General features: G+C 38.1%; 2 protein-coding genes across 4 annotated transcripts in view; one reads left to right on the top strand and one right to left on the bottom strand.

Moving 5' to 3' along the window:
- Window positions 1-6,648, bottom strand: part of LOC121330311 (pyruvate dehydrogenase protein X component, mitochondrial-like) — a 78,355-nt gene extending 71,707 nt beyond the window's left edge. For all 3 annotated transcript variants that reach the window (XR_005951848.1, XR_005951849.1, XM_041276734.1), the window contains exon 1: window positions 6,518-6,648. The gene's annotated coding sequence lies outside the window, so the exon portion shown is untranslated. The remainder of the gene's footprint in view (window positions 1-6,517) is intronic.
- A 203-nt stretch (window positions 6,649-6,851) lies between these two features.
- On the top strand, window positions 6,852-17,462 carry LOC121329557 (APAF1 interacting protein). Its single transcript, XM_041275189.1, has 7 exons — window positions 6,852-7,339; window positions 8,331-8,431; window positions 10,609-10,657; window positions 13,974-14,091; window positions 14,728-14,863; window positions 15,547-15,714; window positions 17,048-17,462. Exons 1-7 carry the CDS (start codon window positions 7,283-7,285, stop codon window positions 17,145-17,147), a joined length of 729 nt encoding a protein of 242 aa, XP_041131123.1. The 5' UTR covers window positions 6,852-7,282; the 3' UTR covers window positions 17,148-17,462.
- Window positions 17,463-20,229: the final 2,767 nt, after the last annotated feature.

The raw sequence follows: 20,229 nt of genomic DNA, 5'->3' as shown, positions 1-20,229 counted from the left end.
CGTTTTTGTTTGTCTTTTTATTTTGGAATAGAGTGCCGTGTCCTGTTGTTTTCTGTTTGTTTAAACCCTTTTATTTTGCAATAAACCGGCGCAAGCAACCGCCATCATCATTTCACATTAATCTGTTCTGTCTTTGTGTATTTCATTCCTTCCTGGTTCTGACGCCGCCCAATTCTGCCGTCTCTGTGACAACACTCCATTCTAATTGTAATCTCATTTTAAATCTCACAAGTGGAGTCTCCAACAGAAATGTAGGAATGTGCTGTCACTCAGTTGTAATACACTGCAGCAAAAATTATTATTTGGTGGTTTGCACAATATTATGCTACTGTTGCTTTAATTGGAAGAGATACGCGCTGTGACGTTGCTGCTCATTGAGTTCTGTATTTTAGTTCAGTAAACAAAAGGAAAAACTTGTGCCTAAGGAAATAGGGTATTAAACGAAGAAATCTCTTCTTGGACATTGTTTGTACACTTTGTGAACCCGACTAAACTTTACCGGCTTACAATGTTACCTTTTATTTCTGGTAGCATAAGGAACCAAAGTTCGAGTAATCGAATACACAAAAATGTTGCACCCTGTGTATTTAAACAGGAAACTATTCAAATTCCCACCCCTAATCCTAATAATAAGCATGATTAAAACAATATTCATAATACAAAATAATAATAATTCTTCTCAGAGTGTTGTCGTTTGTGTAGCCTCTCCCAAGTCAGCGCCAATCTTGCTGAGTGATACCAACGAGTCCTGGAAAGATTGTGAATGGCATTTTTGACCTGACATCAGATCCCAAATCAAAAAGTTACACAATTTGACCTCGTATCTGGGTATGCATCTGGACATCTTACTGTGAGACTGGATAGGATGTAAACGAAATGTTGAATTCACAACAAATAAAGGCAGAACGTTCCTTTTTTTCAGTCATAACGATGCCAGATGAAACCTCCACTCTAAATGTTTGTCTTCATTTTTTTTTCTCATAATTACTTTCTTTATGATTTATTGATTTCAGAGCTTTCCTTTTGATTGCTTACCTGTAGAAAATCGGATTTCTAAAAGATTTGCCATACTGCGTGAAAGAGTAACAGGAAAGTTAGAATTAGTTCATAGCTATGTTTTTAAAATGGTTTATAAATTGTTAGCTTTTTGCCACACTGGCCCATTTTCCTGGATTCATGAAACGGAAGCCATATGCACTATATATGAGTCGATGCTGTAAATCTCCCTTCCGATCAGAAAGGGCGCCGGGTAAGGACAGTGGTACGCTGCCTCCTAGATGGACCACCTTGATGGCAAGTGGAAACCAGAAGGTGACCATATTAGGGGGAGCACATAGTTGCATGTACTCGGAACGACTCCACTGCAATCAGCTGCGGGGCGGCCCTCTTGGAGAAACCATGGTGACGGGTTGATTGCAGGGAGGAGTCTGTGGGTACAAAAAGGAAGCAGCTACATCAGTTTGCTACCTTGCGCTGAGAACGTAATCACCGGCCGGAGTAGTATGCTTTTTTTGTTACGTGTTGTTTTGTTGTGTGTTGCAGCGTAGGAGTACGGAGCCAGCCCGCAACACCAAAGCACTACCCTCACCACACGACACCAGCCAGCGGATTAAAGAGCACACTTTCGTGCACGGGACTGTTGGAGTGTTACTGTGTTTGTTTTGGTTTGTAAACTAGCCGTGTTCCCCCCGATACCATTGCCGGTAGAGGGATGGTTCTTTTTGTTTGTTTATTAAAACACAGACGTTTTTGGGAACAAACTTGTTTGGACAATCGCTTTATTCACCGCACCACTCGCACCTGTCACACCGGCCCAGTTGGGCTTGTGGTGCTTCATAGCTACCGGCCAAACTTCGATCTCTACATGTTTAATGTCGAATCCTGGCATACACTATCATAACAGACCATTTAAATTTTCAAGACAAACTGTTTGTAAGTCGATTACCACTTCTTTATGTTTCATCAAATCAATAAAAACACCAGCTGCCCGAGCATTTTTGTTTTCTTTCATTTCATGAAGGTGTTGACTTTTTCTGTATCTCTTGCTTTTTATTTAGGCTTCTAAGCAGAATGGCTGGAAGCCTACTGTTCTTCAAAAGATTAATTATTATTATTACTTTCTTTCCTTCCGCTGTAATGGTAAATCTTTAACTGTCCATAAAATTAAAACCACTGCACACAGAAACTTGCTGTTTGGACGTTGGTAGATACCTACGAAAAGTTGACCCTGATGCAAAATAGAGCACGTAGGTCACATGGTTTGGCAGCCATGTTGGTTTTCTGCAAAATTTTGGTCATCTTCAAAACTCTTCTCCTCCAAAACTGCTTATGCTAGAGCTCTGAAACTTGCTGTACATGTTTATGAATGGCCAATCTTTAAATGTTATTCAAAGAAATTGTGTTAATGGCAGCCATGTTTATGACAGAGGTCGAAAGTGAAAGTAGTCAATAACTCCTTATAGAATGCAGATAGGGCCACTGTTACAATGGAACACATATAGCAACCCATATGTGTTCTATCAAAAACAGTCATTGCCCATGACCTTTGACCTCTCTAATGATAGGGTTATCACTGTTGTTATTTCTTATCGTCTGCCTTAATATATATTAAAAGAAAACTTAAATGCAAGGGCATTCGTTCACTCCAATCCCCGGTCTGTGACCGATGTACAAAACAGTTTTAAACCCATGTTTATGGCCACAATCGTAGCATGCACTTCTGCTGTCAGCTGTCGTCGTCAGCATTTTACAAAAAAAAAAAAAAAAATTATCCTTCTTAAAGTAGTACTGTAGTTTGTAATAGAAGTACTAATGTTCACTTCAGTGCATCACAAGGACGATTGAATCAGACAATTGTGCGGGAGATTTGACTACACACATTCAAAATATGCTCAGATTCTCAGAGTCTGAACGTAGCATCAAAACTAGTATGTAGGGAATCGGACATTGATTTATTTGTTCCTAGGGCTTATTCAATGGAAAGATGGTATATAGTTCACTTCATTGATGCCCAGCCACCGAAATGAGAGTGGTCTGGCTCTATATATGCAGTTTCTTAAAAAAAAATAGTAAATGTTCTTAGTTAATTCTTAAATCAAGATTCTGCCTATAGAAAAAAGTACTGGAACTTTTTTCCGGAGCGTTCCGGCTTGAGTATGGCAACGGTGGTACTCTCCTTCCTTGTAACAGTAAAGTAAACAGTTCTGTATTCTGACATTTCTATTGTGTGTGGGGTGGGGGGGGGGGCTGAAATCTTATTCAAGGATATATTTCCATTCGGTAATAAAAACACTTAACTAAAAGGCTCAAAACTGTAGATTGTGCATACCCCTTGTTAGTAGCTGGCAGTCTGTTTTTCATACAACACTTTCTTTCCATTTCCTTGACAGTTCTTGTAGATTCGGTATTTGGACGAATCTTTTGAGATGGATTCGGTATTCGGCCGAACCCCCAAAACTTGGATTTGGTGCATCCCTAGTTAAAACTTTCCACAAAGTTTTTTGAAAAATTGACGAATTTCTACAACCCTGATCAATGCAGACTAAAACCGCGTTTTATTTAACCAGCTCACATTTCTGAAGGCAGTAAGGACTTTAGACCCACAACATGTTTGGATAAATAACCCCTCCCGTTAGACTGTATTCCAGAGTTTGATGCTGACTGTAAATCAGAAATGGAGGAATATCAGCTATATGCAAAATAAAACGGCAGTGGAATTTCTTTGACCGAATGCAGAAGAACTATTTCCCATTTAGTAAGAAAGGCTAAATTATATTTGTCAGTTGTTACCAATTCTGTGTTTGCTGAAGAAGCTTTTGTCCATTGGGACACATTTTCACAGAGCAAACATCAATCCTTGAAAGACAACGGGTTAACCCTAATGATGACACTGATGATGCTTAATTTTAACAACAAAATATATAATGCACAAGAACTGAGAAATGGTTTTTTTGTCTTTCATAAGAACACTTATGGGCTTCTTATGAACAACTTTATTTTCATTACAAAAAACAAATCTAAGATACAATAAATAAACAACTGTACCTTTTTTTTTTTTTACAAAATGATTTGCTTAAAAGTGTACTGGTAAATTAAAACCTATATAAAAAACAAGTCATTAAAAATGCAGGTCCCTACTTTTAGGAAATAGTTCTTGAAGGTATGATGGTGACATATCAACTATATGTATGCTGTTTCAGGTACAGATCTACAAACTGATTCATTTTTGAAAACTACATAGTATAAACAATATGTACCATTTTTCATGGGGTTATCTTCAGCAGTGTGTTGCAAGAATGTCTCAGAGTTTCATCACAAATCAGTGGGTTGCATGGGCTGGAAGGTGACACAGACTGATACGACACTAGAAGTATACTACTACTGTACTACTGTAAGCAAATAAGTTCAGTAACATTCAAGAGAAAACCCAAGACACTAACCATAACTAGAATTTTTGTTAGGGCATAAACTAAGGAGAATGTCACCTCAGATTGCATGGTTTAAAAACATGAAGTAAAATGGATATGAGAAAAATATCTGAATCATTGATACAGTATATCCAGGTTAAAATGAAGTGTCAGTTAAGACACATTTCTACCTGCACTGGAACTTTACTGAGAGTAGGCCCATCATTAAACAGTTCAGAACACCCCATTTTGAGTCTGGTATGCAGTCACTCAGCTATGCCTACAATGCAATCAGAATTCAGTTTAAAAAAGCATAAGGTTAACCTACTGAAATGGTAAGAACTGGGAAACGCAAACATGTTACACTTTCAATTTAAATCAAACATTGATTATATATATATATATATATATATATATATATATATATATATATATATATATATATATATATTTTTTTTTTTTTTTTTTTTTTTAACTTGACAACGATTTCATTCTTGCAATAGGGAAATTGTAAGGAGGCGAAAGACAGCATAGCAGTAAAAATAGATGTACCATATCATAGGCAAAGCTGACCTGCAGAAGGCAACACAACTGTACCAATAAATCTATCCAGACTGTACCCTTGTATTATTTACCAGATTGAGGGTGTAGATAGCAAGTGTACACATTTATTAAAGCTATTGAAAACTCATAATTCCGGACATACAAACAGCCACCATTCCCAAAGCATTCGTAACTCAGAGGTTCTATTGTATAAAGACACGGGGAGGGGGTCATTCAAATCAAATTGTATTGTATTTATATTGCACCTTTCATAAAAAAGGATCTCAAAGCACTGTACAATACAAAGCAAGGAATAAAATACATGTCTAAGGATCCCAAGGCTTGCCATCCACAAAACTGTCAACAATTAGACTGTTACATTAAAAAACAGTCTTTCTCAATGTCTTCAAACAATAAATAACTAAATAAAGCATGCTTCCAAACTGCATGATGCTAAAAACTGCTGCACAACTACAGGTTTTATTGGTACTTTGTTTACTGTTGACTATTGTTTTCAGAAAAAAAAAAAAAAAGTTTTAAAATATTCATTTTTCATAATATTCAGAAAAGATGGCAACCTGGGGTATTTTGTATAATATATTGCCGATGCGTAGTTTGTGAATTGAGATAAAGTGCTACCTGTAGCTGATTAACAGACTGGCTGTGTGGGTATTGCAAGTTGTGTAATACGTTTCTAAATGGTTTACATGTGGATCATACATTAGGAAACTGTACCATAGGCTAGACCAACTATTTAATGTACTTTAAAAGATTGTTAGTGGATGCAACTGGGAAATGAAGGTTAACGGTGCCCGACTTCTCTGCCTGGAGTGAAGAAGTTCTCAACTGGTTCATGGAGAGGGGTGGAAATGTAAAAACACGGAGACTCACTCTGTGTGTACAACGTCCCAGTAAAAGCGGAAATTACTCAAATTTCAATGCAGTGGGTGTCTCTAAATTGAAACTATTTGCGGTTCCTCTATTAAACCTGCCAATTATTATTGCCAGTTACATATGTGAAGCAATACAACCTAAGTTCTTGGTTGGGCCCCAGATAATCATTTGGTCGCAAAATGTTATTTAATTCCATCACATTACCTACAGTAGTCACCTCAAACAACCTCAGGTCAACAATTTCAAGTCAATACAAATATTAAATTTGTAATGTATCACCACAAAAACTCATTGTCATATTCATTAAATGCATATTATTCTGTATTATATTTAAAAAGCGCATATATTATTGGTCTTTCATTGTAGTTTATATATATATATATATATATATTATTATATCTATATTATATATATATATATATATATATCTAGGACAGTTACATGTGTAATCGATGACTGCACTTCGACACTTGGGTATGACCCATATACACACCGTAATAATGTGTACTTCCAGGACAGCATGTAAGAACAAGGAATAAATATATCAATTAACAGTCACGGTGTAAACTTTACTTTATAAAAAAGAATGAGTGTGAATAAGGTAAACTAGATATGACAGTAGCTAGTAACGCCGGCAGTACACAATGCAACCAACTTTGTTTCTCATCACTTACCAAACAGAGGCTATGATTGAAAAAAATGTCTGTAATGTCCGCGGTGATCCTGCAGTATTCCCCTACATGTTCGTATCAATTTGATCCCATTCAGGATCCCCCGACACCCTAGTCTCAAGGAGGCCGCCATGTTCGTGTCCTTCTGAGTAAGGGCTGCCTGAACACCGCCTGAAAAGCACAGCCTCTGTCGTAAAAAATATTTAAAAACATTATTCACAATATATATTTTTATAACTTGTCAATGCATGATGGACGGTACTATGAAATGTAATTATATTGTATGTTCTGAGACGCATTTGAAATAAAAACAAAAAACAGCTTTGAGATGTGGACGTGGTTTTAATAACAAGAAACGAGGTGGCACACAACTATTTTTTTAAATGCCAAACGCTTTTGCTATTATAAATAGTTATCATGACTCTCGAATTCATTCACCTCGTTCAAGTACAAACAAGCGAGTTGAAGAAAACTGGTGGGTGTGTGTTATCTGCAACACCGACTGGCAAGCGGCCCTTTCTTCATACCGTCGCTTTAGCACCTTGCTGTCCATAACTGGTTTATTGTACTGGGAAAGTGTTGACTGAAGTGGCATTCTAGATACTCTTACAAACTGACCCATAATTTTCACTTTGTTTAAAAAAGTGAATAGGCTCCAGTGACGTGTTTATGTTTGTCGTAAAGTAGCCAGAGTCGTATGTTTGGCCAGAGAAGTGAAGTTCAGTAAGCAAGAGTAGTTTAGGCTGCACTGGTAACAGAGAACTCACGATGGCCTCTTCTGTGTGCAATGGGGACTGTCCTGATCATCACACAGAACGCTATGAGGTACTGTAATATGTAATTATTATTATTATTATTATTGCTTAACAAAATAGGTAAAATGGTAGTTGAGTTTTCAGACTAGCATGACATTACTGCCAAGACCAGACAGCAATGAGATACCTGCTGCATGCTTTTAAATGCTCACCGTCAACTTTGGCACGGGGTCAGAATAAAAAAAGAAGCGTTTTGTCATAAGTTGTATAAATTTGGAGTCAAGTTTGCAAGTTTTCTGTTTTGCGACATTAACTAAAGTACACGTGACCTTAGTATCACATGGAAACTGACGATTTGGTTTACCAGGTAAATCCTGTCAGTACATTTTAAACCTGTTTCGTGCACCTCCATTGCAAAAATAAGAAAGTTGTCATCGTTTGTATTTGTGGGACTCATATGTCCCATATCCCTTATAAAGGGTTAGGGAGGTTGAAACAATGGATTCTTTCGAGTGTTCTGGGATGGCATGGAGTGAAGGGCGCTATATAAAAATAAATGTGTATTGTATATTAACTTTGTCTTTTAATTAGTATGTGATCCCACTGAATAAAAAACATAAAACATGTAAAATTGCCCCTAGTCTAAACATTTGGTATATTTATGTATTTTTAAATTAAAGAGAAGGACATTTTTCTTGTTTAGATTCACTATTTTGTTTTTGTTTCATGCCGTCCTGGTGACTTTTTAAAAGTTTAAAGCAACTCTGTTGCTTCAATACAGCTCTGTGAAGTAGAGTAACACACTGCCCCTAGTGTATGTATGTTGCCTAATAAATACAGAAGAAAGATTACTACTACATAGTCATTTTAAATATGTGCATGGGATTCTGTTTGTGTACATATAGTGTGTGTGTGAGAGAGAGAGAGAAGAAAAGTAATTGATAAACTGAAAACTCACTCATTTTAATAATTAGCTACAACATTGCAGCTTCTACTTTGATCAGATAGCATGGTAGAGGTGACTAGGTAGACTGTGGTTTAACTTTCAAACTTTCAAACAGGATAAAGTGCATCCCCGCACACTGATCCCTGAGCTCTGCAGGCAGTTTTACCAGCTGGGCTGGGTGACAGGCACTGGAGGAGGCATCAGCCTCAAGCATGGGTGAGTGGCAAAGAACCAGAAACCACAAGGGTGTATAGACCACAATCCTGCCAGTAATGCATGATTCTTGATCCCAGGAAGAAGAGAACGCTTTCCAAACAGATAAGGTCAACATGATGTTAACACATACGTGAATAAGGAATAATTTGTCGTAAAGAAATGTGTACTCACTAGGGATATCCTTTGTCTTTCATGATGAATCATTCTATAAATGCTAAGTAACTGAAGTGTTTGCACAATTTCTTTTTTTTTGCTGATTGAAATTTCTTGAATTTGTAGCATGATTTTATGATATTATTATTATTTGTTTATTTAGCAGACGCTTTTATGCAAGGCAACTTGCAGAGACAAGTATGTGTGAAGTATGCATCAGCTGCAGAGTCACTTACAATGTCTCACCTGAAAGACAGAGCACAAAGAGGTTAAGTGACTTGCTCAGGGTCACACAGTGAGTCAGTGAGTGAGCTGGGATTTGAACCGGGGATCTTCTGGTTACAAGCCCTTTTCTTTAAACACTGGATCACACAGCCTAACAGCAGGTGACGTTATTCCAGTTCTTAAATTTAGATCTGCTTGTAAACATTATTACAAAGAATTTCTAGAATTAAAGAGTTAGGTACGAACTTGGTACCTATTGCATTTGAAGTAAATCTGTGAGTGGTCTTTCTAACAGTACCATTAGTATTTTTACTGTATAGTAAAATGCATTTCAATGAAGAAAATATATAATTATAAAATAACAATGTAATGTATATAAACCGAGTGTTGCTATAGAATGAGTATTCTATAAAGTAGTATCTAGTATGACTTATGTTAAGTGTTACTAATTTTCATTATGCATTTCATTTAACTGTCTGTCTGACACATGCTACATTTTGTAAATGATAAAAGCCTTGGTTTTTTACCAATCTTCACCAAGAGATTGCGTTTGACTTTCATCTTTCACTTACAGTGTGTTTATTACACTATTATGAGGACCCTCTCTATAAGCCTGTACTGGTTTTCATTTAAGGTAATGGCTACAGATACCAGAATACTCGATTCTAGTTTAATAATACATTCAGAAATACTATGGTCCCTAAAGGTGAGACAATAACTGAATCTACCACTCAATCTGCACTAATCTTGTGAGAAAAGTGACCTAACACAATTACCACCCTGCCCAAAATCGCATTACAGCCTTTGTGAACGAGACTCCCGTTTCTCATCATCTGTCTCTACACATTTACACACTCTTGCTTTCATGTACGTATTCATACACCAAAGCTGCCAGCAAGATCTCAACACAAGATATATTGAAACTCCACAACTACACAACAGCCAATATAGGAGGCTGTGTGGTCCAGTTTTTAAAGAAATGAGATTGTAACCAGGAGGTTTCCGGTTCAGATCCCAGATCAGCCACTGATTCATTGTGTGACCCTCAGCAAGTCACTTAACCTCCTTGTGCTCCGTCTGTGGGGTGAGACGATGTTGTAAGTGACTCTGCAGCTGATGCATAGTTCAAAGCGAAAAGTGAAAAGTTACTCTCCGCAAGTGTTTGATAAATTATTTTGTAGGGCTGGCAAAAAAAAATTATTTTGTAGGGCTGGCATGTATATAAATTAGTGGAATTATTTCAAATACTGTACTTAATGATAAAACAGTATATTAAATGACTTTAGTGTAGTGCAACCTTTACCTAACCAAGCTTTGTTGAACAGTAGCTGTTGATAATTGTTGTTATAGTCTTGTTGTTACAGTTCTTGAGGTCGACTGTTACTTTTTTTTGTTCGACTTGTTGAGTTTTGTTAGGTGCTACCTCTAATTTACAGTATAAACAAGATGTATTTAGAAAGCAAAACATTTTATTAAAAAAAATTGTACTTCTATTTAAAGCTTCTGACATTACATACATTGATTAGGCACCAGGAATTTAATGCACATTTAAATTTATATTCCATATTCAAGTATCGAAACCAAGCAAAAATCCAAACTATACCTGTAAAATGCTGAATTGTTTCCATTTTAGCACCAAAAAGTGTAAACTTTATTTTTCAAATAAAATAAATTCTTAATTTTAAACTAAAGAAGGTTCTTATTCTACCATAGACAATGTTTCGCTTTCTTGTCTCCTACACTAAATATTTCTTCTGTAACACAGTAATTGCTACTATCTTTTTTTTTTTTTTTTATAGAGATCAGATCTTCATTGCCCCTTCAGGAGTGCAGAAGGAGCGAATCCAGGTAGGATAGCTTGACTTTTTCATATTTTATGACCTCACAGTCTCTGTATGACAAGCATAGGCAAATTTTTGTTCTTTTTTCAAATTGATTTTTTTTTTTTTTTTTTTTCTGAAGCTTAACAAAGTCCATTATCACATTATGCACATTGATACAAACAGAGCAATTCATTAAACAAATGAACAAACACGTATGCATTTCACTTCAAACTATTTAATCACAAAGCACCATCCCTTTACACTATGCACCCAGGGATACTTTATTGTTGTTTACAAAATTATGTAAGTTCTATGTGTTTCCCTTTCAAGTACAAAATTTAACCATTACCAAATGGGATATATCTCTTCTAGCCCAAAGTACCTGAGCTTCTCCTTTAAGAGCCCAGTATGCGTCAGACAGCTCCGCCCCCAGGGGCTGGTGATGGTAAAGGGATCCAGTTCTGGATCCAGACTCCGATCTTGCTCCTGTGACGTATTGGGTTGTACTAAAAGGATCAGAGCTGATCCTGAGCTCAGTTTCGGCTCAAAGTCTGATCCTACTTTGATCTTGCTTCAGAGGAATGTCAGAGTCAGATCAGAGCTTGATCTAATGTTTTACAATTAAGGAATTATTTTTAGACTGTAAGACAAGAGTGTTTTTTGTGATCAGCAAAATTAAGTTTACTGCTTTATATTTGAATCCTGTCCTGTTGCAGTTTAGGTCTATTATAATGATAATTTTCATTTAAAAAAAAAAAAATTAAACACCAGTTTGGTACAGTTTAAACACACATTGCTAAACGAGCCAATTGTCTACGTATCAAAATATGTAACAAATTGTAAAGAAATAATTCGCTCCATATTTTCTGCTTTGTTTTAATTATTATTTTTATGTATTTTTTGGTCAGCAAAAATCTATACTGTAATTATTTAATTCAGTTACCCCTAATACACAGATGAATCACATTGGTGTGCATAACAATAAGTAACCACTACGTATTGCAGTATGTGTTGACAAATTACGCTATCCTTTTACTGATTAACGAATGGCTAATTATTTACTTAAATATAAAAATAATTCTAAAAGTAGATATCAATGTATATTATGTATATACTATGTATATTAAGAAGAGCTTTAACAATTTAATCCCAAACACTACTTTTTTTTTTTTTTTTTTTACCAGCAGAGGTTTAAGGCTTTCCAATTTTCATATTAAAATGTGCTCTGTGTCTCTGAACACTGGAACTAGTGTGGCACAATGCATTTAATGGGAGTGTAACAGGGCGAGGAGCCCTGTACATGTAATTGTTTCTTTTTAGAATGGGGTACCCTTCCTCCCTGTGCAGTTTATTATTTTGTAATATGATTTATTCATTGTATTAATGTATTTGTATATATGATGGTGAGAAGCCATAGCTTTTGTTTAGTGGTGCGGATGGGAAGCCCCATCCACTATTAAAAGTCTCGTGCAGAAGGTGGCCAACTCCCTATTAATTAGTGGTTTCATTTATTGCTAATTCCTACATAAAAGCTTGCAGCTCTCTGTACTCGGGTGGGTGTTTGAAAGGAGGAACGAGAGTGAGCGAGTGGATTAAATATGAAACTATAATATAAATAGGAACAGTGACAGAAACTGCAACTGCCCAGCCAGGCCTATTGTTTGTGTTTAGTGTTTGTCATTATTTTGTTAAAATAAAAACGGGACACGCCGCGTCTTTTTGCCCTGCAGTACTGCATTGTTTTTTTTTTTCTTCCTGCATTCTGGCCTGACGTCACCACTCTGCTACCCTGTCACAGGACGGTATAAGAATTGCATTTCAATATTTATAGAAATGTTGAGGTTTTTCCCACACATTTAGTGTCCATTTTCCAAACAATATAAAAAAAGCAGAAAAGTAGAAAACTGCAGTTACAATAGAAATTAAATGTGCAGTACATACATTACTGTATTGGGCAAAAAAGTCTTGAATGCGGGTTTGTTTGAAGGTTCTCTTTTTAGCTGCCACCATGGTCAAGGACCAGACAAGCAAATGTTTAGTTGGATCGGCTTCGGTTTGCTGTTCCAGCCGGTCCAATCCTCTCTGAAAGCACACCATAACTTTAAACTTTCTGGTTTGTATTTCAAACTTTTTTTCCAGTTGTAAGCACTCGCTTTCTCTTTCGTGTAGCCATTTTTCTCCGTAAAAGCATTTCTGCTTTCCATATCAACCAGTCAGTGGAATTGGAGGCCTTTCATCCACCTCATTTCCAGTCTGACAGGGAGAGAAAGCTCCATACGCTCTGTTCAGTTAGGGCACTGACGTAATATGTTGTTCGCACATAGAGTTGGCGGCAATCCGAGCAATTGTTGTTTGCTTCGGGTCTAAGTTATACGGGCTTGTCCTGTCTAAACAGTGGCATCATCATAACCCTGATTCCCTGAGATAGAAATGTAACCATTACCCTTCAAGGTCACTGCATTCATTTCGACGCAGCAGGCCTGAAGAGAAAATGCCACTGAGTCCTATGCCTCAGTCTTTATTCTCCTGGGAGCGGAGATGACACCTGACACGTACAGGGCTCTTAAAGGAGCAGCTTTGATGTAAGTGCTAAGGTAATTCGATCTAGAAGAGACTGTGACAAGTTTGGCTGTAGGGGTGGCGTCAGACCCGGTAGAACACACGGTACTGCGAGTGAAATGGTAAAAGTGCAGCTTGCGCGTTGATCAAATGAACAAAATAAAAGGTTTAAACAAAACATGAAACACTTGCACAAAACAAACAGTACGTTGGCCAAACGAACAGATAAACAAACAGTGGACGAAACAAACGAACAGATACAGAACAAGTTCTGTGCTGTTTCCACTCCCAACACGCATAGCAATTGTTATGATTTTATAATTATTTTTCTCCTCTGTCTCCCGTTTTTCCACTCACAAGCACCCAAACCCCACGTGCATGAAACCTTCATTCTTTTATACAGCTGTGCCGAGACTCAATTGCTAATCAATCATTCACTTGAATCTCAGCACAGTCTGCATGTGGACTAATTGTGCACTCCCTGTGCCCCCATACAAATATCCATTTTAATCTGCCTATGAAGTGATTGTGCACTCTCTGTGCCTAAATACAATTCTACATTTTACATCACCTGTGCTACATAACCCACACTGTGCACCACTACAATAATACATATAACACAACATAAAACACAAAATACACACAGGGGCGGGTCACCCTGCTACTGAGATATATCCCATTCGGTAATGGTTTCATTTCTATTTCAGGGAACCATGGTTATGATAATAATCTAACCTTTTCTTTACATATTTTTTCTTTTTTTTGTTGTATTGTGTCTCCAGCCTGAAGACATGTTTGTATGTGATTTGGAGGAACGGGATATCAGCTGCCCTCCTGCCTGTAAAAAACTGAAGAAGAGCCAGTGCACCCCCCTTTTCATGAATGCCTACACAATGAGAGGTAGGCTAAAACAACTTTGGGAATTGTTTCAAGAAGTAGAAGTTATTGTTTTGATGGAGGTTTTCTTAACTGCAGTGCTCCCCCTTTTATAGCGCAATAGTCGGGAGCCATAGGTAAGAGAACGTGCAGTTTGTGTTCCGCCTTATAACGAGAACACAAGTGCTAGTGTAATAGCATAATAAGGCAAATGGGAGCCAGGACCTTACTGCCTTAACCTGTTTCACCTTAGAATGAGGGAACACTGTTATAGTACTGTACTTACTGAGTGTTCAATTTGGTAAATTGAAATGCACAAAATGTAAGTAAGGTAAATTACTGATATTTTTTTTTGTTTCTTCATAATTAAACTTTTTCTTCCACCAGATAATTCTCATATTGAGCTGCATTAGTCCTAATTCATAAACATGACATGGGTGGAGAGGTTTGGGGTAAGGGTGCAGAGAAACTTAAAATGGGTGCACATCAATTTTATATGATAGACCAGAGCATATAGCAGAATTGTATCCGATCCAGTCTTGGAATAAGGGTGAGGTGCACGTCTAGCAGGCTTATGTAATTTACTTTGATGCCTCAATATGAGAGCGCTAGTCTGCATCATGATGAAGTTCTCTCTGAGGTTCTCCCCTCCTCCCCCAGGGGCTGGTGCAGTGATCCACACCCACTCAAAGGCAGCAGTGTTGGCTACCCTGCTCTTCCCTGGAAAGGAGTTCCGCATCACTCACCAGGAGATGATCAAGGGCATTCGTAAGGGCAGCTCGGGGACCAGCTACAGGTACAGGACCCTAGAAACAAGTATGTCAGTGACATTCATCCACGCCACTGCTATGAATACAAAATGAGGACTGTCAATAGTAGATTAACACGATTTACGTTCACTGTATGTCTATCTCCAGACAGACAAACAATGCCGTCATACACCCCCAGATTCTGGTGCTGTCACTAACTTGTGAGGTTTGTCATACAGAACCCTAACCACCCATGCATGCCAGTCACAAAAATGAGGATTCAAATACCAAATAGTGAGGTATTGAACTAGAACAAGCCTGCTTTAAGAATTACATTTGTGTTGCAGTAGACTTGTCACTGACAGCAACCAGGCAATGTGGGGAGGTTAACAGAATGCTCGGCTATATAGTCAAAAGTGTAAAGTACAAATCAAGCAAGTTAATGTTGAGCTTTTATAATGCCCTGGTGAGACAGCACTTGATCACTTTACCATAGTCACTATTTAAAGCACAGCTTAAATACTAGGACCAAATGCAAGGTTGGAAATTGAGCAAAAACAGTGTAGGCAGTTATTAAACTTGTGCAACAGTACATACCCACACTGAAATACAAAAAAAATTTTGTTTTTCTTTTTTCCACAAGCTGATTTTTTTTCAGCCTGTGCCAAGAAATATTAGGGATTTTTTTCTTCTGTTAATCTGTGTCCTGGTCTCTCTCTCTCTTTGCCAGATACGATGACACCCTGGTGGTCCCCATCATCGAGAACACCCCTGAGGAGAAGGATCTGAAAGACAGGATGGCACGAGCAATGGCTCAGTACCCAGAGTCCTGTGCAGTACTGGTGCGACGCCATGGGGTATACGTCTGGGGGGAGTCCTGGGAGAAGGCCAAGACCATGTGAGTACAGCTGCTGTGGGCTGGGGTGCATATTGCTAGTGGAGTGTTTTCAGCCAGGCATCTAAATTAAACTCGGCGTACATGTTGTCAAGTTGCTGTTTCTGGACTGAAAAACTCTAAACTGTGAGTAAAGTTCTCCCTTTAATGTGTCCCATTAACCGAAAGCTGAGGGGACACTAGTCTATATGTTGCCGAAAACCGTAGAAAGGGAGATTTTTTGTAGGAAGTTTCTGGCAACTTCATCAAAGCAGAGTTGATTTTTTGGAAGCAGCGTTACATCATAGGATTAGTTAACCAATGAAAACTACGAGAAAAGTCATTTGACTGGCTATCTCACCAGCGAAAGGCTGAAACAAAATTGCGACGAAGCCAGTATGGGATGTCGTCAGAGAAAGTCTCCTGATCGTTTTTTTGCAAGGTGGGTATTGTATATTGTACAGATAAAACAGTTATAGTTAACTTGTATACACTTTGCTGGTCTCTATTAACAATAAAATGAAATAATTTAAAGCCATTTATATTATAGCTGTAAGTTCACTGCAGTTCAAATAATTGAAGGTAAACAAAAGAAACATAAGACAAGTCAATATGTCTCAAAGGATATGATGAAAAATTCATTTAAAGTACGACAGAGAGAGAACATTTATATTTCTTTTCCAGAAGAAACTAACACAGATGGTGAATAGAGTTCTCTGCAGCTTGACATGCTGCATCATAATAAATACAACTATGCTTCAGTTCCTTGTGATAAAAAAAAATATTGTTTTGTTTTCTAGTGGTAGTAAATAGATCAAGTGAGTTGTTTTTTGTGGCAAGCGGTTTCAATATTGGGTAGTATAGTGTTTTGGGGGTGTGTAAATATAAATATATCTGGGTTTACATGATTTTGGCTGGGGTTTCAGATACAGAAATAAATACACAATTAGCTAGAAAAATATATTTACATAATCTTAATATTATTCATTGATGCTGGATGAAGGTTGTTGTGTCTAGTACTGTAGGAAGGGGCAGGTGGTATTTTTTTTTTTTAATGTTTCCTGGCTGAATGCTATTTTTCTGATCTTTTTAAAGCTTAAAAAAACAATTAAGCAAAATGTGTAATTTTAGCAAAAAATGAAAAGTATACACCAGTGATCATTCTCTAAGTTTTAAAACAAAGTACATATTTTGTTGACTTTTTGGAAAATTTCTTTATACAGTTCCTACAAGTTGTTCCATAAAATCAGAATCAACATTGTAAAAGTAACAGATTTCGGTCCACATTTTGTCAACATGTAGCCTAGTGACCCTTTAATCTAATACCAGCACCCCTGCCTGTTTTTTTCCCCCACAGGTGTGAATGCTATGACTACCTCTTTGATATTGCTGTCCAGATGAAGCAGTGTGGTCTGGACCCATCCCAGCTCCCAGCCAAGGAGAAAGGAATAGTATGAAATTGGAGGGTGTAACCTTAAAATTAAATTGAAATGCTGAAACCCATTGATTTTAACAGCTTCAGTCTGTGTGCGGAAGTATTCACCCCCCTGCAAAGTTTTCACATTTTGTTGGCACCTGAGCGTACTGCACAACGCTTTCAAATTAGACTTTACATATAGAATCTACACAAACTCCTCCACATTGATGTTAAAAAATGTGTATAGAATATAAATAAGGAAGATTTAAAGAGGCAGCTGCTAAAAGATTAATCTCAGTTGCATAAGTATTCAACCCCTTTGCTACTGCAGTCCTAAATCAGCTGAGGTGCAAATGATTTGTTTGAAAGGTCACAAAATTAGTGAAATGGTTTCAGCCTGTGTGTACTCAGAGCAGGAGAAGGGTACAAGAAAATTTCAAAGGCGCTGATTATCCGTCTCAGCAGAGTGAAGTCCATCATTCAGACGTGAAAGAAAACATCATACCACCCAGGCACTACCCAGATCAGGTCGCCCTCCCAAACTGAGCAGCCAGGCAAGCAGGAAACTGGTTCGGCATGTCACTCTGAAGCCAACAATGACCTTGAGAGATCTGCAAAGTTTTTTGTCTGAGATGGGAGTCAGTGTTCACACATCAACAATAAGCCAGTCCCTACACAAAGCTGGACCAGGTGGCAAGAAAGAAGCCATTACTCAAAAAGCCTCATCTTAAAGCACATATGGAGTTTCCGTAAAAGCATGTAGATGATATTGCAGACATGTGGGAAAAGGTTTTGTGGTCAGACGAGACAAAAAAACTTTTCGGTCTAAATTCCAAGCGTCACGTCTGGCACAAGCCCAACACTGCACATCACCCAGTCAACACCATCCCAACTGTCAAACATGGTGGTGGCAGCATCATGTTATGGGGATGCTTCTCTTCAGCAGATACTGGGAAGCTTGTCATGATAGGCTGGAGAATGGATGGTGCAAAGTACAGACGAATCCTTGAGGAAAAGCTGTTTGAGTCAGCCAAGACTCTGAAACTGGGGAGGAAATTTACATTTCAGCAGGACAATGATCTGAAGCACAAAGCCAAAGCTTTGGTTGAACAAGAAGAGAATTCATGTTCTTGAGTGGCCCAGTTAAAGTCCTGACTTGAATCCAATCAAACGTTTATGGCGAGACTTGAATATTGCAGTCCATCGACAATCCCCAACAAACTTAGAACTATAGCAATTTTCCCGTGAAGAATGGGCAAAGCTAGTATAGACCTATTCAAAAAAACTCCTAGCAGTAATTGCTGCAAAAGGTGCTTCTACCAAGTATTGACTTAACCCTTTGCAGTCCATTTATTCAGCGCTTGTCAGGCGTGTCAGGTCCAATTTGTTTTCACGTGCGCTGTTGATTCTACACGCGCTGTTTAAGTTTTTTTTTTTCAGAGTAAAATAGGTTCAAAAGGCATTGAATCGCAAAATGACATTCAATACTGTATATCCAGCCAAGCCCCACCCCTTGTTTATTTTTGCCATACCTCTTTATAGACGTGCATACTGATTAATCCTCTCCTGATCACTAGTTTTATTATCAAACTCATCAATAATGTGATCCAAGTCATTATTTTATTACTATGACATCTCAAAAAGCTCTTCAAGCTCTTTGAGCGCTGGATGCAGAAGCAGCTATTTGTTCGTGTTATCTCTGTAATGCATTGGGCTATGAGATATGCCCCTTTTTTTTTCGGGCTTGAGTCGGCCATTGAAAGGTTTTCTCTGCTTTTTCCAGAGAAAAAACGACTAGAGACCTGTGCTTTACATCTTTTTGATGATGTCGGACTGGAAAGGGAAAATTGTAATGTCGGACCTGGTCCGACATAGGACCGCAAAGGGTTAAGGGGCTGAATACTGATGCAACCAGTACATTTCATTTTGTACATTTTCTTTGCAAGTTTTGCTGACATTTAACCTCCTCATATAAGTGTTCAGTTTAACCACTACAGCTTTGAATAGAAAAAGTTGAAAACTGCACATATTACACTGAACAAAAATCTAAATGCAACATGTAAAGTGGTCCCATGTTTCATGTGCACAAATTTGTTTACATCCCTGTTAGTGAGCATTTCTCCTTTGCCAAGATAATCCATCCACCTGACAGGTGTGGCATATCAAGAAGCTTATTAAACAGCATGATCATTACACAGGTGCACCTTGTGCTGGGGACAATAAAAGGCCACTCTAAAATGTGCAGTTTTGTCACATAACACAATGCCACAGGTGTCTTAAGTTTTGAGGGAGTGCAACTGGCATGTTGACTGCAGGAATATCCACCAGAGCTGTTGCCAGAGAATTGAATGTTCATTTCTCTACCATAAACCGCCTCCAACGTCGTTTTAAAGAATTTGGCAGTACGTCCAACTGGCGTCACAACCGCAGACCACGTGTAACCATGTCAACCCAGTACTGCCACATCCGGCTTCTTCACCTGCGGGATCGTCTGAGACCAGCCACTCTCACAGCTGATGAAACTGTGGGTTTACACAACCGAAGAATTTCTGCACAAACTGTCTCAGGGAAGCTCATCTGCATGCTCGTCGTCCTCGCCAGGGTCTTGACCTGACTGCAGTTCGGTGTCGTAACCAACTTCAGTGGGCAAATGCTCACTTTCGATAGCCACTGGCATGCTGGAGAAATGTGCTCTTCAGGGATCAATCCCGGTTTCAACTGTACCAGGCAGATGGCAGACAGCGTCGTGTGGGCGAGCAGTTTGCTGATGTCAAAGTTGTGAACAGAGTGCCCCATGGTGGCGGTTTGGTTATGGTATGGGCAGGCATAAGCTATGGACAATGAACACATTTGCATTTTATCAATGGCAATTTTAATGCACAGAGATACTGTGACGAGATCCTGAGGCCCATTGTCATGCCATTCATTCGCTGCCATCACCTCATGTTTCAGCATGATGATCCATAGCCCCTACTTTTTTATTAAGGTATCTGTGACCAACTAATGCATATCTGTATTCCCAGTCATGTGAAATCCATACATTATGGCCTAATGAATTTATTTCAATTGACTGATTTCCTTATATGAACTGTAACTCAGTAAAATCTTTGAAATTGTTGCAT

This window comes from Polyodon spathula, chromosome 17, assembly GCF_017654505.1.
Source record: "Polyodon spathula isolate WHYD16114869_AA chromosome 17, ASM1765450v1, whole genome shotgun sequence".
Classification (NCBI taxonomy): domain Eukaryota; kingdom Metazoa; phylum Chordata; class Actinopteri; order Acipenseriformes; family Polyodontidae; genus Polyodon; species Polyodon spathula.
Note: the sequence above shows the minus strand (reverse complement) of the source record. Positions and strands in the feature narration are given on the sequence as shown.

Bases quoted from the DNA above. Each gene is read 5' to 3' on its own strand.
- LOC121329557 (XM_041275189.1), top strand. From the start codon at position 7,283: ATGGCCTCTTCTGTGTGCAATGGGGACTGTCCTGATCATCACACAGAA. The intron at 10,658-13,973 runs GTAGGATAGCTT...TTGTGTCTCCAG, and splicing joins TGCAGAAGGAGCGAATCCAG to CCTGAAGACATGTTTGTATG. The intron at 14,864-15,546 runs GTACAGGACCCT...TCTCTTTGCCAG, and splicing joins AGCTCGGGGACCAGCTACAG to ATACGATGACACCCTGGTGG.